The sequence below is a fragment of the Rhinatrema bivittatum genome, chromosome 2 (assembly GCF_901001135.1).
Source record: "Rhinatrema bivittatum chromosome 2, aRhiBiv1.1, whole genome shotgun sequence".
Lineage (NCBI taxonomy): Eukaryota > Metazoa > Chordata > Amphibia > Gymnophiona > Rhinatrematidae > Rhinatrema > Rhinatrema bivittatum.
Window position 1 is genome coordinate 588,525,074 of NC_042616.1, and position 24,355 is coordinate 588,549,428.

Here is a 24,355-nt window from a genome sequence, read left to right on the forward strand (position 1 = left end):
TTAAAGAAGTTATCAAGGCAGCCTACGTAGAGGCAGGAAAACCACCGCCTCTACAGGTCAAGGCTCATTCTACCAGAGCACAATCAGTCTCTTGGGCAGAAACTAAGATGCTGTCGCCTGCAGAGATATGTAAAGCGGCGACATGATCCTCCCTCCATACCTTCTCCAGATTCTATCGTCTGGACGTCCAGGCCAGGGAGGACACAGCATTTGCGAGGGCAATCCTAAATGGACCTCGGGCAGCCTCTCGCCCAGTCCGGGAGTAGCTTTTGTACATCCCATTTGTTTTGAGTCCATCTGCTACACGCTAGGAAATGTAGAGATTACTTACCTGATAATCTCCTTTTCCTTAGTGTATGCAGATGGACTCAGCATCCCGCCCGGCTGCCGGTATACATAGGGATTCGCCGACTCACCTTAAGACATGTTTTCTTATATAGGGCATCCACCCTTCCGGGTGTCGACGCCTTCCGGCTGAGTACACTGGCGGTCTCCAGCTACCATCAATTGGTCAGGGTAATCCTGTTCATTTAATCGATCGGTCAGTCACACATATATCCATAAAAGCTTTTGCAAGGAAGATTACTGATTTGCTACACTTCCTGTGGAGGTATATGTACCCGTGCTGACGTCAGATCTGTCTCCAACTGCTAGCACGAGCACACTATACCCATTTGTTTTGAGTCCATCTGCATACACTAAGCAAAAGGAGATTATCAGGTAAGTAATCTCTACATTTAGTCTCATGCAGGATGTTTATCCTGATGGACTCTATGCCATCCCGGACATAAAGTGCTACACCGCCTCCCAGGTGCTCCTCTCTGTCATTGTGATATAATTTGTACCCCCGGTATAGCACTGTCTCATTGGTTATCCTCCTTCCACCATGTCTCTGAGATGCCAATTAAGTCTATGTCATCATTCACTGCTAAATACCAACCTATTATCAATAGGCACCCGATCAATTTAAGAAGGATCCTTACTATGCTAATTCAAACCTCAAAAATGGAACCTTCAGGTGAGTGTAACAACTCTATATAAAACTCTTAAGTCCTCAATGAAAAGAGTGAAGAAATTCAACTATTAACAAAACCAAAAAATTTTTTGGAAGGAGAGGAATGTTTCATATGCATAATCATAAATCCCCGACAGGGGTAATATGACTGTAAATTGTAATCATAAACATCCCTCCTCCGACCAATGTGTGCAATGTGTGTACAAAACAATATTACTATCAAAAAGCTTTTTTTTAAAAAAAAATTTCTGTTGATCTAAGAAGACTTTACTGCATTAATAACGGTGAAAAAATACACTCAAATGTTCAAATTGTTCAAAGTGTTGTCAAATGAACGTTCCTTGCAGCCTTGTGAACTAATCCCAACGGAGGGTATAGATCTTGAAAAGCCGCTAATGGCACGACCTAAGTAGGCTTAACCGGCAGTCTCTTATGGCTTAAAAAAGCTCCTAACAACACGCCGACTTATCTGGTGGTTTGGTGGGTCACCGACGCAGCCACGTTTCAGGTCTACACTGAGACCTTTCATCAGGGAATTAATCCTCTTCCGATGTCTCGTCGGTCAGTGTTGGGCCATTGCCTGCTAGGTTCGAAGCGTAGGTCTTACGACTCTGTCCAAGGCTGAAAACGTGGCTGCGTCGGTGACCCACCAAACCACGAGATAAGTCGGCGTGTTGTTAGGAGCTTTTTTAAGCCATAAGAGACTGCCGGTTAAGCCTACTTAGGTCGCGCCATTAGCGGCTTTTCAAGATCTATACCCTCCGTTGGGATTAGTTCACAAGGCTGCAAGGAACGTTCATTTGACAACACTTTGAACAATTTGAACATTTGAGTGTATTTTTTCACCGTTATTAATGCAGTAAAGTCTTCTTAGATCAACAGAAAATTTTTTTTTAAAAAAAAGCTTTTTGATAGTAATATTGTTTTGTACACACATTGCACACATTGGTCGGAGGAGGGATGTTTATGATTACAATTTACAGTCATATTACCCCTGTCGGGGATTTATGATTATGCATATGAAACATTCCTCTCCTTCCAAAAAATTTTTTGGTTTTGTTAATAGTTGAATTTCTTCACTCTTTTCATTGAGGACTTAAGAGTTTTATATAGAGTTGTTACACTCACCTGAAGGTTCCATTTTTGAGGTTTGAATCATTCACTGCTATACATTCTAATTCTCCCATCTTACTTCTTAGAATTCTGGCATTAGCATACAAACATTTCAAAGTTTGTTTTTTGTTTGTATTTTTATTCTGCTTTTTAATTGATAGGGATAAGTTAGAATTTTTTTTAGCTCAGGTGAGTTTTTAGTTACACGCACTTGGACTACTTTTCTTATTATTGGAATCTCACTGTCGGGATGCCCTAATTCTAATGCATCATTAGTATCCTTTGAAGATACCGCTCTCCGAACCATGCGCTGCTGAGCGACTGTCTGCTTTCTGCTTTGTTCTAGTTTAAAAGCTGCTCTATCTCCTTTTTAAAGGTTAGCGCTAGCAGTCTGGTTCCACCCTGGTTAAGGTGGAGCCCATTCCTTCGGAAGAGACTCCCCCTTCCCCAAAAGGTTCCCCAGTTCCTAACAAAACTGAATCTCTCTTCCTTGCACCATCATCTCATCCACGTATTGAGACTCCTGAGCTCTCCCTGCCTCTGGTGACCTGCGCGTGGAACAGGGAGCATTTCAGAGAATGCTACCCTGGAAGTTCTGGATTTAAGCTTTCTACCTAAGAGCCTAAATTTGGCTTCCAGAACCTCCCTCCCACATTTTCCTATGTCGTTGGTGCCCACATGTACCACGACAGCCAGCTCCTCCCCAGCACAATCTAAAATCCTATCTAGGTGACGCGTGAGGTCCACCACCTTCGCACCAGGTAGGCATGTTACCAGGCGATCCTCACGCCCACCAGCCACCCAGCTGTCTACATTCCTAATAATCGAATCACCAACTATGACGGCCGACCTAACCCTTCCCTCCTGGGCAGTAGGTCTTGGGGAGATATCCTCAGTGCGAAAGGACAATGCATCACCTGGAGAGCAGGTCCTTGCTTCATGATCCTTTCCTGCTGCACCTGGTGGTTGCTCTCCAATCATGAGACCTTCCTCCAAGGCAGCACCAGGGCTGCCAGTCTGGAGTTGGGATTTGGCTACTATGTCCCTGAAGGTCTCATCTATATACCTCTCTATCTGCCTCAGCTCCTCCAGGTCTGCCACTTTAGCCTCCAGAGATCGGACTCGTTCTCTGAGAGCCAGGAGCTCTTTGCATCGCATGCACATGTACAACTATTGGCTCATCAGAAGTTCTTCGAATATGATGGTGGAGCTGCTCCAATCGCTGGGGTTCCTAGTCAACTTCCAGAAATCCCAGCTGACGCCGTCCCAGAGGCTCAGTTTCATTGGGGCAGATCTGGACACCACGGTGGCCAAGGCATTTCTTCCCAGCGAACGCGTAGCCACCCTGGCGGGCTTAGCCAGGTCCATCCACCAACGGCAGAATGCCTCAGCCAGCCTGCTCCTGAAGTTACTGGGTCACATGATGTCATCTGTACACGTCACCCCACTGGCCCACCTTGCCATGAGGGTTACACAGTGGGACTCTGTGGTCTCAGTGGTACCAAGCCCCTCAAGAACTCTCTGCTCTGCTCCAGATAACCAAACCACTTCAGCTCTTCCTCTCCTGGTGGGCGCAGGAATCCAACCTGAGCAAAGGGCTTCCTTTTCAGCACCCAGAGGCTCAGGTGATCCTGACCACGGATGCCTCCAGCCTAGGCTGGGGAGCCCATGTCAACAGACTCCACACGCAAGGGATTTGGTCGAAGCCCGAGGCGAGATGCCAAATAAACTTCCTAGGAATTCGAGCGATGTGGTTTGCGCTCAACGCATTCCAGGACTGCCTCTCCAACAGGGTCATCTTGATCCAGACGTACAACCAAGTGACCATGTGGTACGTGAACAAACAGGGGGGTACAGGCTCTTATCTCCTCTGCCAAGAGGCAGCGCAGATCTGGGCCTGGGCCCTTTCACGTTCCATTATATTGCATGTGATCTACCTGGCAGGGACGGAGAATGTGGTGGCAGACTACCTCAGTCACACATTATACCCCCACGAGTGGACTCTGAACCTCTCTGTAGTGGACAAGATCTTCCGCCGATGGGGGTCAACTAGATGTGGATTTTTTCATTTCCTCACAGAACCACAAGGTGGACTGCTTCTGCTCCCTGCGCAGAGAGGGAAAGGGTCCAGCCGTGGATGCCTTCGTCCATGCCTGGAGTGTGGATCTCCTATATGCATACCCGCTGATTCCACTCATAGGCAAGACTCTCGTGAAGCTACAACAGGACTGAGGCTCCATGATCCTCATAGCTCCGCATTGGCCGCGACAGATCTGGTTTCCAGTCCTCTGTGACCTGTCTGTCCAGGAACCCATCCGCCTGGGCACCTCACCCGACCTCATCACACAGGATCAGGGCAGGTTGCATAACCCGAGCCTCCGGTCGTTGACCTTCACGGCCTAGATGTTGAAAGGCTAGTGCTGCAGTCCCTCGACCTTTCGGACAGTGTCTCGCAAGTCCTGGTAGCTTCATGTAAGCCTTCCACGCGGAAGTCTTACCAAGCGAAGTGGAAGAGGTTTTTGTCCTGGTGTGCAGATCAAGGTCTTGACACTTTCACTTGCCCAACACCTAGGCTTTTGGATTACCTCTGGTACCTCTGAGTCTGGGCTTCAGACTACCTCAATCCGGGTACATCTGAGGGCCATCAGCGCCTACCACTGCGGAGTGAGCAACACTCTGATCTCGGTGGAGCCCTTAATGGGGCGCTTCATGAGAGGCTTACTTCAACTAAAGCCTCCACTATGTCCTCCTGTTGTGGCCTGGGACCTCAACATAGTGCTGGCGTGGCTTATGCGGCCTCTGTTTGAGCCCATGCACTCCTGCGAGTTGAAGCACCTCACCTGGAAGGTCATCTTCCTAGTAGCTGTTACTTCTGCTCGCAGAGTCAGTAAGCTGCAGGCCCTAGTGACCTACCCTCCTTACACAAGGTTCTTTCACGACAGGGTGGTCCCTTGCACTCACCCTAAGTTCCTGCCTAAGATGGTGACTGACTTTCACCTAAATCAGTCCATCGTGTTGCCCACCATTTTCCCGAGGTCACACTCTCATCCAGGTGAGCAGGCTCTGCACACCTTGGACTGCAAGCGTGCGCTTGCTTTTTATTTAGAGCTCACCGCAGCCTACAGGCAGTCCACCCACCTTTTTGTCTCCTTAGACAAAAATAGACTCGGAGTTGCGGTGGACAAGCAGACCCTGTCTAATTGGTTGGCAGGTTGTATCGCTTTCTGTCATGAGCAAGCGGGCCTTCCGCTTGGATGCCAAGTAAAAGCGCACTCAGTAAGGGCCATGGCAGCATCAGTAGCATACTTCCGAGCAGTCCCTATTGCCGAAATCTGTAAGGCCGCGACGTGGAGTTCCCTCCACACCTTTGCAGCACATTACTGCCTGGATAAGGATGGTTGACAGTCTTTGGCCAGACTGTCCTCCACAACCTATTCCCAGTATGAGAACCCAACTCTTCCTCCCTAGGGCCCAGTATATGAGGTTCAGTATGCCCCGCTGTTGCCAACAGCACCCCTGTTGTTGTGCCCATTGCATGTTTTTGGGTGTCTGTTTGCCCAGTGTGTTCCGGGGGAAGCCTGCAGCTTGGTATTCACCCATCTGTGAGGACTACCATCCTGCTTATCCTGGGAGAAAGAGTTGCTTACCTGTAACAAGTGTTCTCCCAGGACAGCAGAATGTTAGTCCTCAGGAAATCCACCCACCACCCCACGGAGTTGGGTTCACTTGCGTTTTGTTTTATTTTTTCGCTCATATTTTTTCTGCTTTGACACGAGACTGAAGGAGGACCCCGAGTGGCTACAGGGTTGGTGGCATGCTGGGCATGCTCCGTGTGCTCCATCTGATGATGTCATCCATCTGTAAGGACTAACATCCTACTTCCTGGGAGAACACCTCTTACAGGTAAGCAACTCTGCTTTGCTGTTGGCGATTGTGACTCTCTGAGGAACTCTGGATGCTTGGGGAAGGGCTAAATGTTCTTTTGGCGCTTTCTGAGTCTTAAGTCACAGAGCAAGTAACCTTTCTTTTAATTTAAGTTGCCTCTCCTTTTGCATATGTATAAGCACCATAATTTAGCACTAGACACCATTGAAGATCATTTCAACTTCATTAAAACTGTTACAGCTTGTGTAATATTTCTTTGAATACTTCTTTTGGTCAATTAAATACTGACAGTGTCTTAGACTACTAGAGATGTGTGGGCCCTGAGCCAGGCCTTCTGTTGACCTTAATTTTCTAGAATTTTTTTCCTTCCAAAAACAACTCCAAAAGAAGAGTGGAAGTAACTGTGTCCAGAAATTGATCTTTTCTTTTATATTCTTTAAAAAAAAAAAAAATGCAAGCCTGATTCAAATCTTTTACATGTCCCATATTGTTTGTTAATGTGCACTTTACCAAAACAGTCAGAATTGACAAGTCTGTCTGATTTTGTGCTTTTCCAGAGCAAAAAGGTTTTGCATGGACAAGCATAAACAAATTCAGCCACACAAGCAGGTGACATCATCTGACAGCACAGAGACAGAAGTGTTCTTCCAGAGCTCAGAAAAAAATCATTCTGAGCATGCAGCTGCTCCGCACAAGTCTCCTCAGGCTATTTTCCTCGACCAAAGTGTATAGACATATCTGTGCTCTCTACATTGCCTGTGTTTTTCATGAGTCTTTTTTATCACACTTTTTATTTATTTTCCTCATTTTTTCTTTGAGTCAAATTTTTTTTTCTTCACTTGAAGATGACTGACCGAAGACCTTTTAAATTATGTACAAACTTCAGGCGCAATGAACTTGCCAGAGTGAACTTGTATCATGTTTTTTATTCACTACCTGGGCACTTCCCACAACTGCGAGGCATGTGGGAGGATGTCGCAAAAGGCTCTTAAATTCCGAAAGTTTAAGTTAACGTATGACACTCCCCTCTCAAAAGAAAAGGGCTAAGTCCCTATACAGACCAGAAATTTTAAAATAAAGTGAAGGTCAGAGTCTCCAAGACACCAAAGTCAAGAAACGTCTCCTTCCAAAACTGAACAAAGGTAATAAAAAAAAACAAAAAAAAAACTTGTCTTTGTCATATACATCTCACCACCATGCAAAGAAATCATTGACACAAGTGACACTGTCATTAAGCAATTCTGTACCTTTGGCACCAGCAGCAACTCTTGGTGTACAGACCAATGGTGCCATCTGCACAGATTGCTTCTGCATTGTTTACATCAGCAGTCTCAACACCGATATTTTGGTGCCATTTACCCAGTTCAGTACCAATTCACTCAGCTTCTTCACCTCCAATTCTGGTTGCTGAATTTGCTGCAACATCTGTATCAGTTGTACCTAAACATGAAACTCATCCCTTTAGTCTGAAGCTATGGCTACAATTTGTACACAGTTACATGAAAAATATTCCATTCAATATGCCTTAACCCTTCAAAGCACCAGTCTTAGAGAGATTTATCACTCAACTAGAGTCACTGTCCTCTATTCACCCTAATCAGAAGCCTTCAGCTCCATCCTTTTCTTTTTTTTTTTTTCCAAAATCATTTTTATTGTAAATTTTTGAACAAGTTTACAACAAAGAAACCAAAGATACAATCTATTCAGATTACACAACCACCAGTGATATAACACAACAAATGCAGCGAGTTACAAAACACAAGAGGCAGTTGGACCAATACATAGCTTATCAGTACCCATTATATGTTCAGAATCTTAACTGCAAACCCTGCAGATGTAAGAACACTCAAAACACACACTACACCAGGTAAAAACCCCGATGATCTGACCACCAACTACATATCTCTCAAGCTGATATAACATCCATATAAACAATCCACACACAAGCATACATTCAACACTCCATGAGTATACCCCCCCCCCAGGAGACCACGTGGGAGCTAGACAGGCACATAAATCATTCCCATAACACACATTAGTACCCAAAGTAACCCATCTTGCTATACAAGGTAATGCTGCTGAAAAGAACGCCCCTAAAGCACTGCTGCGAATGAGATAGACTGAGTCTAGGGCGAGTCTGCTTGTAGGCCCTAGAGCCATTGAGTAGTGTATCCAGTAGCTAGCAGACTGTTCTGTATGTCCAAAGGCAACAAGGTGAAGTAGGTAGCCCAGTATTAGCAGTATACTTTGTCCGATTTGCGATTCCCCTCAGTGATGTCCATCCATTCCATTTGCATAGTTGACGCCATCCGCTGATGCCACACCTTGATGGAGGGCAATGATAAGGGCTCAATCCACGTAGATAAAATGGTGCGGCAAGCCAAAAGAACAGCAAAACGCCCAAAACGGTCCATAGAGACACTGTTGCTGCTTAACGTTAAGCAAGCCGCATAGTAGAATCAGGCCTGATCTTTTAGCCAGCACTCCAGTACCGTGACACCAAGAGAAACAGCACTAGAAGATTTCCTACCCAGCTTTCATACAGAAAATGGTACAATCAGTACTCACTATTATAGCAATGTACTAGATAAGTATTATTACATGCCTTACAGGGGCCTCATACTAAGCACTCCCAGTATTGCTACCTTGATTTGCTTTATGTATAATCATTGGTCCCAATTGTCCATTATTTTTTCTGGGTCTTTTTTATTTTGCAATTAAAACTTGAATAAATATGATTTGTCTTGTTTCAAAATCCCAACAGTCCCTACATGCACCGTTTTTTCAAAGTATCTCTGTCAGGGATATACATTACATAAATATTTAAACAGATGGCATTTTCCTGTCTCTGCTGAACAAAACCCCAAAGGAGAACAGACCTTCCATACTTTTGATTGTTGAAGAGATCTTTTTTGCATAGAAAGATCAAAATCTTAAAGAAAATATTCTTAACTATTCATATTTTATGATATAAATAAACAAGGGTTACCAATTAAGAAACAAACCATTTCTGCTTGGCTTTCAGATTGCATTGTTCTCATCTACTTGGGTCAAATCTCATCAAATTCTAGCAACTATAGTTTCTGTAGCTCAACTACACCATGCTTCTGCTCAAAAGATATTCAAGGCATCCATATGGTCTTCTGTTCAAACCTTTATCAAACATTTTGGTCTAGAAGATTCTTATAGTAGTAGTAACTTTGCTCACATAGTATCAAACACGTATTTAACTGATAGCTTTTTTAATTCTCCCTCCATCCACTCTTCAACTGGGTTGCATATACTTAGAAAATAAATAAAAATGTAATGCAACCCTTAGCTTGAGAGTCCCTACTTGTGTGGCTGAATTTGTTTCTGCTTGTCCACAGAGAAAGTTAAGTTTCTCACCTGTAATAGGTATTCTATGTATATAGAGCACTGAGAGAGCACTTCTGACTTTGTGCTATCAGATGACATTTACCCATTTGCATGGCTGATTTGTCCTGCTGTCTACAGAGAACACCGGGTTACAGGTAAACAAATTGTTTTTGGTGACCAGCCTTTTCCTGACTCAGTTGTCTTCAAAGCACTCTTTCCCTTTATATATCTAGTACTGGCTATTTGGGAAAGAAAACTTGGGAAGTCTCTAATAGTTTTTTTTCCTCACAAATGATTTTTGCAGGATGTTTGCGCCTATAGTCAAGTGGGTGTTTCAGACTGTCGGATATTTTCAGTGAATCCAAAAGGCGAATTAATACAAGAGCGATCTAAAGGGAACAAGTCATCGTAAGAACATTTAATCTCTATTGAAAGTTACTCATTGGCACAGACATTTAAATTTACACAATACAGAGCAAACTATACATGGGGGATATGATAGAGGTCTATAAAATCACGAGAGGTCCAGAACTGGTAAATGTGAATCGGTTATTTACTCTTTCGGATAATAGAAGGACTAGGGGGCACTCCATGAAATTAGCAAGTAGCCCATTTAAAACAAATTAGAGAAAATTCTTTTTCACTCAGTGCACAATTAAGCTCTGGAATTTGTTGCCAGGGGATGTGGTTAGAGCAATTAGTGTAACTGGGTTTAAAAAAGGTTCTTGGAGGAGATGTCCATTAATTGCTATTAATCAGGCTGACTTAGGGAATAGCCACTGCTATTACTGGCATTATTAGCATGGGATCTACTTATTTTTTGAGTACATGCCAGGTACTTGTAACCTGTTTTGGCCACGGTTGGAAGCAGGATGCTGGGCTTGATGGGACCCTTGGTCTGACCCAGTAAGGCAACTTCTTATGTTCTTATTACTTTGTGTTTAACATTGATTTCTTTGCATGATTTGGATAATCTTTCGTTCCTTCTCTTATCACTAAAACACCCTACGTGTTACTGAAAAACACACAAAAGCATATAAAACCAGTCTGTAGATCAAGTAAAATTTTCCAACTGGATGGAACATTTGTATACTTTTGATTTCATATGAGGCTATTTAATACCCAAAGGGGGCATCTCTTGCGGGACGGTATGCTTATACTGGCATATGCATCATGAATAAAAAGACATGTTGAACTTTGCTGGCCAAGAGAGCACTTCTAAATTGTGGTTAAATCTGAGAAATTATATACCTTTCGTTTCCTATTTTGCTGGAGCTATGATATCTGTGATCTGGGTTTCCCCTGTCAGAGTTTGGATGGGTCTGGATATGCCATATGTGGCATGCTCAGGCCTGGGGAAGGAGGGAAGACAACTCCTGCGATAGAGAGAGCCTCTACCACTTGGCCAGTGCTGCAGAATGTGTGCCTCAGAGGAAGTGCTCCCTCCTGCCCTTGCATGAGCCAAGACAGTCTGGGAAGGGACAATGGTTAATAGAGACTGCTAAGGATACTTGGTACTTGGAAGGGGTGGGGATGAACAAAAAACATTTTGCACACTCCTTAGTTATTGAAATATTGATACAAGTGTTGCTCTTCTTTACATGTTATATCACCAAGTGAAAGGAGCACTGCAACATCGAAAGAGCATTTCTTTTTAAATAAAGGCATAGGCTATTGAATTAAGTTTTTGGAGGTCAAACCTATTTCTTGTTTCAGCATTCTGTGAAGTGGCTGTTTCATGGCAGAGTACTTAACCTTGGCAGTTTCTTCTAAAATGCTGTTCCCTGTATGTACCCGGATCAGTCCAGACTCCTGGGTTTTGCCTCCCTTCCAGCAGATGGAGACAGAGAAAGTTTGTCAGGCACTGCCTCTTAACCCAGTGTGCCACCTGCATCTCTTCAGTATTTCTCTGTCTCCAGCAGATAGAGGTGGTACAAAACCTGCGGTTCTGTACCTGAGCATTTAAAAAAAAAACAAAAAACCCCAGAAGTGGAGGAATTCCTCCCAGGAGGTTATTGGGGCCTGGTGGGTCCATCCCTCCTGGTAGCAGGTTTCAGATGAGCAGGGATTGGGGACCCCAAATTGCTTCCTGTGACACCAGGGATAATAGCTAGTGGTTTAGTTCTCTCCCCTTCTTCAAAGATCATGGGAAGCCTTTGCCATTTTCTCAGGGAAGTACTCTGTCTCTTTTTTCTTTACTTGCAGTTCCCCTTTAAAAAGAAAAAAAAAAGACTTTCAATCTCTGCACTGTACGGTGTTGCCTCCTGAATGCTGCTCCTGTCCATCGCTGGGAGCGATTGGAGTCAGGGTACCTAGGTTATTTTTACTGTCCCGCAGCTCCCGAGCTTTTTGTCTGTGCCATCGTCCTTGCTGCGCTCTTGCGCCAGCCATGACACATGTGAGCCGCTGCTCCAAGTGTGGGGAGCACAGTGTATGTGGCTTTCTCAGCTTGGTCGATATTCCTACTGCCTCCCCTGTCACAGGTATCTCGGGCGGCATCTTCGTAGCAGTGTGGCTCTGATAGTTTGCCGGCCGATTGTCACGGTGCGGCCAACCCATTTCTGCCGAGCGCAGAAACAGCAGCCATTTTGGAAAATTTTGCAGCTGCTGAGGAAAGATCTGCAGGGGGAGAGGATCTCCCTTCAATGCTAATGCCAGCCGATTCGAGCCCAGAGGAGGCCAGGGGGGCATCTGTGTGGGAACTCTAAGCCCCCCTGGGAGGGGATTTCTGTGGGCCCACAGATTTTATTCTATTGATGCACAAGGCGTACATGGGCAGTAAGGGCAAGTGGAGTGCTTCGGTCAGCGACAGGGCACCGGGAAACCCGCCCAATAAATTACCCAGGTCATCGGGGATGCCAGGGTCTGCCCAAGTTTGTACAGTCAAGGGCCCAGCATCACATTTAGTGCCCAATGATCCCTCTGACAACAACTCCAATCAGGGGCTACCCTCTGGGGATTTGCCCCTCCTCTCCACCCTGACTTGAATCAGGAGGAAGAGCCTGGCAAGGTTTCTACTGTGGAGGGTGATGATCCGAAGGTTGTGCTCCTATTCCAAAGAGAAGAACTTTGTCCTCTGATTCCTCATGTCTTAGCAGAGCTGGGAATAGAGGTTCCACAGGAGGAGACTGACCAGGACACGATGGATCTGGTCATGACTAGTTTGAGGGGCCTGGCTGGGACCTTTCTCTTTCACAGAATGGTGAAGCAGTTGATGGTCAAAGAGTGGGATATTCCGGAGATTAGGCTAAAGGGTGGCAGGGGGCTATGGATAAGCTTTATCCTTTACCTGAAGAGACTCTTGAGCTTTTGAAAGTGCCGAAGGTGGATGCTTCAGTGTCTGCAGTTACCAAGAGAACCACCATTCCAGTTGCTGGAGCAGCAGCACTGAAAGATCTGCAGGATAAAAAGCTTGAGGTTCACTTTAAAAGGATTTTTGAAGTCTCTACTCTGGACATCCGAGTCTGCGATGGGTGCAGCAGCTGCAGAGTGCCAGGGATCTTTCTCCCCAGGACACCGAACAAGCATTTGGAAGCTGCAGTAGCCTACGGGGCCATGCTTTATATGACCTTATTCACACATCTTCTAGGATAGTGGTCTCTGCAGTTTCTGCTAGAAGGCTTTTGTGGTTGTGGAATTAGTCAGCAGACATTTCATCAAAGGCTCAGCGCGCTCCCCTTTAAGGGAAAGCTACTTTTTGGAGAGGACTTAGAGCAGTTGATAAAATAGCTCAGGTGCACAAACTGCCAGAGGACAAAGGTTGAAGGGGTTTCTCCCATTTCGTTCTCGTTTTCGGGGACAGAGGAGTTTCCAACAGAGCAGAGCTCTGGGTGCTGGCCAGAAGCAATCCTCAGGGAGGTTTCAGTCCTGGTCTCAGCCCTTTTGTGCCCGCAGAGCAAACTGAGGCAGTTTTGACCAAGGGCCTAGCAGAGCCAAATCCACACAATGAAGCGAGGCCAGCCCGCTCCTCAGTGCCGGCTATCGGGGGTCAGCTGACCCTTTTTTTTACGAGGAGTGGGCTAAGATCACATCAGATCAGTGGATTCTAAACGTCATAGAACAAGGTTACGCTTTAGAATTTGCTCGTCCACTAAGAAGCCTGTTCATGATATCCCCTTGTGCCTCTCCAACAAAGAAGCAGGTCATCCAGCAGACTATCCAAATGCTAGAAATGTTGGAAGTATCATTCCCATTCCTCGGGACGCGTGGAAGACGGGACGGTACTCCATTTATTTTGTGAAGCCGAAGAAGGAAGGGACATTTCGTCCAATCCTGGACTTGAAGAAGGTGAATGCGGCCTTCAAGGGTTCCCCGCTTCAGGATGGAAACTCTCAGGTCTGTCATAGCAGCTGTATGAAGTGGAGATTTTCTGGCTTCCTTGGATCTCACGGAAGTGTATTGATACATCGAGATCATCAGAGGTATCTCAGACTCATGATTCTTGGAAAGCATTATCAGCTTTGCACTCTTCCATTCGGTCTTGCCACAGCTCTGAGAACTTTCACCAAGGTTGTAGCGGCAGCCCTCTGAAAAGAGGGGATACTGGTGCATCCATATCTGGATGATTGGCTCATTTGAGCGAAGTCTGAGGACGTTTGCAGACAGGCAATAGAGGTTGTGGTGTACCATTTGAGATCCTTGGGTTGAGTTGTGAACCTAGCCAAGAGCTCCTCTCAGGTCCTAGATTTCTTGGGGGCTCGCTTCAATACCCGTGTGGGTAAGGTTTTTCTCACAGAGGAGCAGATTCTGAAGCTACAAGCTCAAGTGTGTGGCATCTGTTAGAGACGCGAGTGGCCAGGATCTGGGATTACTTGCAGGTTCTCAGCTCCATGGCCTGGAGCTTGGAGTAGGTCCCATGGGCATTTGCTCATATGAGGCCTCTACAGAAAGCATTATTGTCCTGTTGGGATCCGATGTCCGAGCAGTTTCATCTTTCATTACCGCTTGTACAATTCACCAGATCCAGTCTTTCCAATCTTATCCAAGATAACTTATGCCACGGAGTGGATCTTGAGATGCCTCAATGGGTGGTAGTCACTACAGATGCCAGCCTCACCAGTTGGGGAGCCGTGTCAGTCCAACTCAGTGCAAGGTCAATGGTTGGCGGAAAAAGTGGCCTGGTCCATCAATCGCCTGGAGACCAGGGCAAACCGACTGGCTCTCAAGGCCTTCCTCCCCCCTTCTGCAAAGCTGGGAAGTCTGCATTCTCTCAGACAATGCGACAACGGTGGCTTACATCAATCACCAGGGGTACCAAGAGTCGAGAGGTTGCTCTAGAAGTGGAGCTGCTGATGTTCTGGCTGGAACAGCATTTGCCCTTGATAGTGGCGTCTCACATTGCAGGTACTGACAACGTGCAAGCAGATTTTCTCAGCCGTCAGCAGTTAGATCCAGGAGAATGGGAGCTTTCAGACAAAGCAATGATCCTCATCTCTCGCCGGTGGAGCGTACTTCATGTGGAACTCATGGTGACCTCAAGGAACGCAAAGGGGCCGCATTTCTTCAGCCGCAGGAGAGAATACGGTGCGGAAGGAGTCAATGCGCTAGTGATGCCTTGGCCGTGGGATGTTCTCCTGTACATATTCCCTCCCTGGCCGTTAGTGGGCAAGGTCCTAAGAAGGATAAAGGTCCACCAAGGAACGGTGATTCTCGTAGCTCCCGAAAAGCCACGGCAGCCATGGGTTGTGGATCTGATCAATCTAGCACTGGGCGGGCTCCTGAGGCTGGGACATCTGCTGAACCTTTTATAACAAGGCCCTATATTTTCCGATCAGGTGGATCGCTTCTGTCTAGCGGCATGGCTTTTGAAAGGCAGCAGTTGAGGAAGAAAGGTTATCCAGAGGATGTTCTTTCTACTCTGCTGCGAGCCCAAAAGGCCTCTATCTCCTTGGCATATGTCCGGGTCTGGAAAGTATTTGAGACTTGGTGTGTGGAGCGGGGGTTCCACCCTCAACAAACCTCTGTGGCGCAGATTCTGTTTTTCTTGCAGGAGGGTCTAGTGAAAAGATTCTTTCAGCTCCCTCAGAGTGCAAGGGTTGGCCCTCAGTTATTGAGGGACAAAGTACGTGGTGCGACTTTGGCAGCGCATCCAGGTGTAGTCAGATTTCTCCACAGAGCAAAGCATCTGCACCATCCTATCCGCAAAATATGTCCTTCCTGGAGTCTCAACTTGGTTATTAAGAGCATGTGTTCAGCTCTGTTCGAGCCTCTCGAGAGAGCCGTGATGAAGGACTTGACTCTGAAGGTGGTGTTCTTAGTCGCCATTTGTTCTGCTAGAAGGGTTTTGAAACTTCAAGCCTTATCCTGTCGGGAGCCCTTTTTGTGGATGTCGGATTACGGAGTTTTCCTGCTGCCTGTTCCCTCTTTTCTGCCGAAGGTGGTTTCAGCCTTTCACTTAAGTCAGGCAGTGGAGCTTTCGGCCTTTCCAGCTTACAGTCTGAAACGAGTCATGCCAAAGAATTCAGACTCTTAAATGTCAGGAGGGCGCCGTTGAGGTACCTGTAGGTCACCAACAGTTTCAGGCTGTCTGTTCACTTATTTGTGCTGTGGAGTTGTGTAAAGAAGGGCCAGAAGGCGTCAAAGGCCATGATTGCACTGTGGCTGAAGGAGACTATTGCTACCGCATATTTCTGTTGTGGTCGTCCTGTTCCGGAGGGGTTAAGAGCTCATTCTACTCGTTCCCAGGCTGCTTCCTGGGCCGAATGTCAACTCGTGTCGCTGCAAGAGATTTGCAGAGTGGCTACTTGGAAATCTTTACATATCTTCGCCAGACATTACCGGTTGGACATCTAGGCTCCGGACATCAGAAATTTTGGAGAGAGTGTTCACTGAATGGGACTCTCTCAGTCCCACTCCGGTGAGGGAAACTTTGGTATTTCCCAGGAGTCTGGACTGATCGGGTACATACAGGGAAAGTAAAATTGGTTCTTACCTGCTAATTTTCATTCCTGTAGTACCATGGATCAGTCCAGAGTCCCACCCGGTGGTGAAGAAGAGTTTGTGGAGAGTCCACGCAATCTGTCTTTACTATTTCTTGCTTATTTCTGAAGAATGGCACAGGTATCCCATTGATCCATTTGCAAAAGGATTTATTTTCAATAGTACATCTTTTCCTTGTCCCCTGCTCATTCAGGGGATGTAGTGTAGTTAAGTGGTTAGAAGTTTTTTTGTTAAATATTTTCTGCTTGGGTACTGATTAATATGGAGGAGATGCAGGTGACACACCGGGTTACGAGGTGGTGCCTGTGAAACTTTCTCTGTCTCCATCTGCTGGAAGGGAGGCAAAACCCAGGAGTCTGAACTGATCCGTGGTACTTCAGGAAGGAAAATTAACAGATGATAACCAATTTTCCTATACACATCTATCTGAACAGAACACGTAAAAGTTTGGTAAATGAAAGTCTCTTTAGGACATTTTCCCTGAGGAGAAGACTTTAGAAATGTTGAAAACTTGCACCATAAAAAAAGTTTTAGTCTCATAAAGATATTGCCTCTGATATTTTTTTGTTTTCTTTTTAACAAATGTAAATTGGAGGTTAAAGAGTAGAAAGATTTCAGAATATTTTCTGTTAAAGAAAATTGAATAAAACTGACTAATATTTTAACTCTGTGAGAAAACCATATTTGTGAAAGAGGTTCATTTTCATTGGGGTTTCACATAGAGTTTATTTGGCTTTAACATTTGCTTGCTTTGTTGTCGGGGGTGGGGGGTAGGAGGATGGTTTCACCAAATGTCATATGTTGGTTCAGAATAAATAGACCCTTCCATCTTTGTTTTGTTTTTTGGTTTTTTTTTTTGGCACAGGTATAGCCGGTTAAGTGAGCTGGTTGAACATGTTTTCCCCCTGCTCAACAAAGAACAATGTTCTGCTTTCGTATACCCTGAGTTCAGCTCCTTCTGCTTCTGGCGAGAGCCACTTCCTAAAGTGAATATGGAAGAGTTAGACTAAGTGCTATGAACTACATGAAGACAGATGATAATTCTCTTCAGATAATCCAGATATGCTTGGTGGAAATAGAAGCACTATAAGTATTGATTTACCTGATTTTGGTGCCACCGTCTTCCCCAAAAATTTGCATACATATTGTCTATTGAATATCAGCCAGTAAAATGTAATGCAGGTTTATTTGCTTTAAGGTGTTTAGATATAAGAAAACCCATGGACTTATAAGTGCCATCTGGTGTGTATGAAAAATGCATAATATGCCAGTGTGCCATGTGTGCTAATTGTACTTTCAAAGTATATTGAAGTCAGTGCAGTAACTCAACTGGGAAAGTGAGGGGGATAGTTCAGAAAAATCCCCTGTTCAAAATATTGGCAAGTTGCTCTCAATTCCTTGGGCTACAATAAATTTCTCTCTACTGTCTGCAGTATATCCTAGTCTTGTAGTCAGCATGCTAGCATAACTGTTCTTAAGCTCTGGTATCCAGAAGTCCAGTAATCGGAGACCAACTATGGTCTGTAGCTGAAAAATAATTCATCCATAAGTGAGTGAGTGGTTTGCTAGCAAAGGAAAATAATCTTTCATCTGTTCTATATTTCATTTCACATATGTATTATTACTTTGAGAATACAGAAAGAGGGTATATCGATCCTTTTTCACTGACAAGTAAAATAGAGTTCTGACCATGGCAGACTAGCATCACTAAGAATTCTACACTTTTGCCTGGCACAGTGATAAAAATAAAAATAACATGTTCTGGTTTAAGTAATGTTAGCATTTCAGTGGCTACCTGTATCCCATGTTTGTAGTTTGTCAAGAATGGAGGAGTCATATTTAAAAAAAAAAAAAAAAGAAACTTCATTCTATGTTATCTCATTAGATGTACTTTTGTATATGTAATATCTATCTGTCTGTCTATATTTGTACATGGATGTAAATTCATAGTCCCATTTCCATGCATTGTGAAATTCCAGTGTTGCTACCAAGCCATTGTTGTGATTTGAACAGCTGAACTGCTTCTAAAACTACCATCAATGGTCAGTTTGCTATAGAAGACTTCTTACTGCTAAAAACACCCCTTAACATGAGTCAGAATAGGATTTTTACAGCTTTCTATTTTCTAGTAAAAACGGAGTATGACTTGGGCACAAAATGCACAAAGCTTCAAATCTCCTTGAGGTGAGATGAAGCAAGATTTTGAGGGTCATGATGAGATACAATATAATAGAAAACCAAATGCATAATTTTAATACATAGCCATTTTTGTGGTATAGGGGTCCAGTTCTAGGGCAATATAGATACATTTCCTAAAGACCAAGCCTGAGTTTATTGAAAGCACAGCAAGAGTTAGTTGAGTATAAATGGACATTGGTAAAAAGAGTATTCCGTTTCCATGACTGCCAGACCTTTAAAGCACCAGCACTAACATTTTTGTGTTTTAGAAATGTTTGGTGTTTAAAGCCAGTTGGTCATTAGGGATGCTGTTTTGTGCTAATTGTTGAATTCACGAGGAGTTACTGGTGTGTTAATATTTTTCAAAGTTCCTCCTGCTTAACCTACTATTACAAATGTAAGTATACCCAGGTGCCTTTGCACTGCTCATTGGAATCTCACTGCAGGCAGCACACCAGTATATGTAAAGTTTGAATATAAAATGAACAGCTAAATAGTGGACCTATGTTTATTTTTTTAAATAAGGTCTGTAGCCATAATAAAAGCTGAACTCCAGATTAATAACTGTAATGAAGTTAGTATTTATGGACATTGCCTTGCCAACCATACTAGAAATGGAAATCCAGCATTAATCTGCTGAACAAGTACAGCATAGGTAGTGGCAGGGTAAGTTTCTCTGCACTTCTATGTCATTATACTGCAATCCTTTTAAAAGGTCACTTCTTTAAGTTTGAGCGTAGTTTTCTGTGTTCATTGAAATTTTTGGCCTCTGTTTTGGACTGCCAACAAGGTTGGTGATTGTGATAGTGATTTCATAGTCCATGGCGAATCTGGACTCTGAACCTTTGACTCTCTTTAAATATACCACTAATTGGCTTTCAGATCATGGTAATATTTTTTTACCGCTACTGACCTGTGCAGGATCTGAACTGGTAACTTACATTTGCAGCACTACGCCCTTGCACTAGTTCACAGAACCATCCAACCCTCTCATTTTTCATACTATACACCTACCAAATAAGGTATACTCTGACAAACAAGAGAGCAAATTATAAGATCAAACAATTATGGCAAGAAATTACCCAGGATGAAAAGTATAGCTAATACACCTTCTCTCATTTTCACAAGCACAGATTGGTAGGAAATACTTTTTTTGTGTGTGTACCTAGAGAATTAGTTTTGATAGTGAAAGCATGTGATCGTTCCAGGTTTTCTTTTGTACATAACTTTTTTTTTTTTTTAAAGATTATTCATGAAGAACCCATAAACTAGCATAAAAAGAACTTAAACATTACTGCTTGCCTAGTGATAAAATTTCTGAGTGTTTAGGTATGTAAATACATAATATGGATAGCCAGGACTGACACTTCTGCCCAAACTCTCATCTTCACAGCAGAATAAATACACACACAACATATTTGGGAGTCAACAGGCCACCACTTTATTAAACACCCCCAGAGCCCGAGCCATGCAAATGTAAAAATAACTACCCCTATTCCAGCCCGACCTCATAATCTCTGGACTCATATCTTGAAGTTTATAGGCTTACTGAAGGAATGTCTCAAGAATTGAGTGTAGTTTGAAGTACTATATGGACAAAGGGTTTAGTATTGTGCAAAGACCAAATTTAGGCTAGCACACTTTGACTCCTTTCTGTGAAAGATGAGCATTTGTGTGTAACTTACACACCAACCTCGAGTATAAATGTAAGTAACTTTGTATTGTTAAAGATGCATATTTACTTTTTCTTTTGAGTTGTATTGAAAACTGTATACTACCACAGTATTTATGATAGAAAATGTTAAAAATAAGTGTAAAAAAAAAAGTCAAGTCTGGTAAATACTGTCCATGCCTTTGGAAATTAAATGAACCTAATTTTGTAGTAGTGGAGGTCATGTGCTTTTGATTTTTGTATTTCCAGCTTAGAACAGTATTTGCTTTTACATCAAAATATGCTCTAGATTTTGATTCAAGAAAAATGCAGGATTCAGTTTTATTGAAAGGTTTGTTTAAAAATGTGGTGATCTTTGAGAGTGTATTCTTATAACATTAGTATGCTATTAATGCAAGATATCTTGGTATAGTTTTCAGCTGGAAAAAAATCATTAAACGCTTAAATTTATCATTCCAACCAACTTTTTAAATAAAGGGAGAATACAATTTCAAACATTTTCTGCCATAAGATCTACTGAATATTTAAAGTCATAGCCAGAGTTGCCAGCTGTCAGTTTAAAAGAAAAAAAAGTGACATGATTGTAAAAAAAAAAAAAAGAAATCTTCTCATTAAAATCTTGGGTGACAGGGCCTATGTTTGTTGCCATGGGCTCAGGTTCTGTGTGGATCTGTATGTCACAAGAGTTGGGAACTACATATTGGTGCATAAAGGGGTGAATTTCATCATCATAAGTGCAGCTATGCACAGAATGGCAACAGTAAAATGCCTGTAGAAAAGTGAGATTGTTGGCAAAGATCTGGCAGACTGACTAATAAAATTACTTTTATGAGTTGGCAACCCTGGTCATAGTTGCCTCATTATAATAGAAAAAAATTGTGACAGCAAGTCTGTTTTGAAAGAGTTTTTAAAAATTGGTACATCTCACTCGGAAAAAAATCTTGTTGGAAATCTTATATTTCAAAGTAGAGCTGCCACAGTTGGTTTTCTTTTTTAATTTATTCAAATACTGTAGGTGCTAGATTCCATAGCATCTTCTATAATGTTTAACACTTTCTGCTTAAAACATCGCTATGGCTTTAGAATAAAAGTGGGAAAAACTCTTAAGGTACTTTTGATTTCTTAAAGTAAGTGAGGTAATGACCAGACGTAATCTTAACACAATGTCTCTTTAACAAAATTGTGTTTTGAGTTGTCATTGATATAATCTGTGAACATATCAGTATTTTTTTTTTTTTGGTTTGTGAACACTTGATTTTGGTGAAAAATAACCTACACTGTTATACAATACCTGTTGATGTTCAGAGCAAAGTAATACCACAATAAACCAACTAAAATATTCAATTTTTCTATGTACTTTCTTTTGTTAAGAACAAATAAGTTTGTCACCAAAATTTAATGAATGAACTGGTCAGGTTCAGTTTGTTCTCTTTTTAATGGAGGGTTCAATTCTTTTCTTTTGGCACTGGTCATAATGTAACACTGTCCCCAGTAGTCGGATGGCAGTATATTAGCCCTTCCCACCTCCATATTCAGGTTCTTGATCACAGTCAGAAGGCCTGGAAGGGACCATCCTCAGCTCATAGCTCAGACCTTACACGCATTAACCAAAGGCCGGTTCTGCTTTTTCACAATCTACTCTGGAAACCACTACTCGGTAAGAATAGTGTCGCTGCTACTAGAAGATGCTTATTTTTATGTAAGATCATCAGTCTGTGAGCCACTGAGTATGTATGAATCATCACAAAGAGAAGTCAGAAATGCATAAAGAGCAAAAGGAGTATTTTCTTCAGATAGCACCCTCATATATATACACAAGTGGTCAAATGTTAATCACGCACATTCCTACAATTGACAGCTAAACCCTGCATTTCACATTCTTAATTTTTATCATATTGTCTTTTTCATCCCTTACATTTAGATGAATGTTCACCTTGTATCACCTGTTTCGTAGCTGAGCATCTCAACTGGTTTGCCATTTTTTAACCAATGAAGTCAATGAAAGTTAAATCCCAAGTGGTCAGAAAACAACCTGCCCTGTAAAAAACTAAAGGCCAAACCATGTGATTATATTTCATCAAATATTTTTAAAGTTTACAATCAAGATTTTAGGGGAGGGGGGGGTCTTACTGACTAAATTAATAGCATTAATTCAGCAGAATTTACTTAAAAGTACATTAAAACTATGAAAAAAATTAAAAGTAAATACCATTTTGTAGTTTTATAATTATATAAATCAAAGGACTGTATGGAATTATTGGGGCAAAAGTGATTGAACCGTTAGACTAGTGCATTTGCCATAGAGGTATTAGGTGATGTAGTGAATTTATGCTGAATTCTTATCTTATTGACACTGGATTGGACACTCAGCTAGAAAGTTTATGCATGTATATAGAAGAGTGGAGAAACCTCATTAAACTCAATTTGGCATTGTAAGATACTGTATTCCATGTTTTTTTTTTGTAGCTGCCTATTTAGTCAGTGAAATGCCCAACTGCAAGAGGAAGTGTATACACTGTAAGCATGGATTTGTTTGAGTTTTTTCAATTGTTGAAATTCTCAGTATTGCAATAAGCATATTAAATGTGATTTTATTTTAAAATTTAAGGGATGAGAAAGGAGGTGGTTTAGAGACTTGGCATGGCAAACAAGAGGATTGAAACTAGAGTAATTTTTCCGATCAATTAATGAAAGCAAGTAAAATTGGGGCGAAAATACTCTTCTGCCTGTTTAACTTGTTTAGAACACGCCCTTCTCAGATGTTCTGCCACAAACAGTCCAGAGTTTGAGTACTTCCTGTCTCACTGCAGATGTCAGTAGAAGCAAATAAAACAAGCAGATATAACTGATAATACCCAAAGTGGATGATGCATTTTGTGATATTTCAGAGAGAAATACATATATTCATATTGTACATACGGTATGCCTGACATGATGGATTTTTTTTTATGTGCTGCAGTGCTGGACAAAAGATGTTTTCAATTATTTATTTATTTATTTGAAACTTTTATATACCAGCATTAGTATGCAAACATCATACCGGTTCACATTGTAACTAATAGCCTGAAAATACAATCAACAGGAAGGGGAAACGAGAGGGATTAAATACATAGTGCAGAAGGCATTGAAAAATACAAGCATTAAATTTAAACTGTAACAGGCTATTTACAAAGGTCTATATATAAAGTGTTGAGTAGTAACAGGCTACTTTATTTCTGAAAATAAGGTGGATGGATGTGAGACACACTGATGATGCAAGAGTGACTATAGTGATCCTTCTGTGTGTAAGGTTGAACAACACACACAATACATAACAGCATAACTATTTTACTGTTTTGCTATGCTGACTAGCACGATGCATGTAGACACAGAGAAAAAGCTAAAAATGGTATAATACTCTATTATGTGTGGTACTGGTGGAACAGCAGTGTACTAAATGCAGTAACAAAACTAATTAATCTACAAAGTGACTGGCTATACCTGTGGTGGTGACTGGCATAGACTGCTTTCTTTGTGGATGCACTGACTTCCTCACACATGTTATGGTTTTGAGGTGTTTGAGTGGATTCTTGGGTACTATGGAAGATGACCACGCCCACGGGGAGGAGCCCCATGGGGAGCCACAGTACTGGGCTAGACTCAGGATGCACAAACACAGAGTTTTCTTTTATTGTACAGCTAATGTATACCACCAGAAGTGGCAGTAGTGAGGTGATCCAGAGGTAGCAGTCCAGGGACCCTTGGCAGAGGGAACCCGTCTCACCAAGATGGTATAGGGAGATCCAGATGTAGGTTTCCCAGCACGGCAGAGCTGTAGATGAGACAGACTGAGAATTAGATTACTCACTAGATGGTAGTTGTAAGGTTGACGATTCCACCAGGCAGAATTAGATAGTTACAGGCACCAAGGCAGGGAGAGCAGGCCCTCGAGGAGCAAGCACCTGATCCCAGTAAGGCATCTGAAAGAAAGCAGAGGGCCCCCGAGAAGCGGGTACCCAGGTTAGAGAATAATCCGAAGGGCAGAGAGAGCTTCTAGCGGCAGCACGGAAGTGGCAGAGTAGCTTAGACTGGACGAATCCAATCCTTGCTAACTCAATGAGCTAGCAAACAAGCACAGGCTAAATACCCGGATGGCGTGATGTCACTCGAGAGGGACGCCCCTGAGGTTCCTGCCATGATGTGGGTGGCATGCGCGG

General features: G+C 43.0%; 1 protein-coding gene across 8 annotated transcripts in view; it reads left to right on the plus strand.

Moving 5' to 3' along the window:
- The window catches only part of LPIN2 (lipin 2), a 397,530-nt gene extending 376,030 nt beyond the window's left edge, over nt 1–21,500 (plus strand). For 6 of the 8 annotated variants that reach the window (XM_029591076.1, XM_029591075.1, XM_029591073.1 and 3 more), the window contains 2 exons: nt 9,675–9,778; nt 17,175–21,500. In XM_029591076.1, the coding sequence (XP_029446936.1) occupies nt 9,675–9,778; nt 17,175–17,319 (249 nt within the window). In that variant the 3' untranslated portion in view covers nt 17,320–21,500. The remainder of the gene's footprint in view (nt 1–9,674; nt 9,779–17,174) is intronic. The other 2 variants (XM_029591079.1, XM_029591080.1) reach the window with 1 other exon arrangement.
- Nucleotides 21,501–24,355: the final 2,855 nt, after the last annotated feature.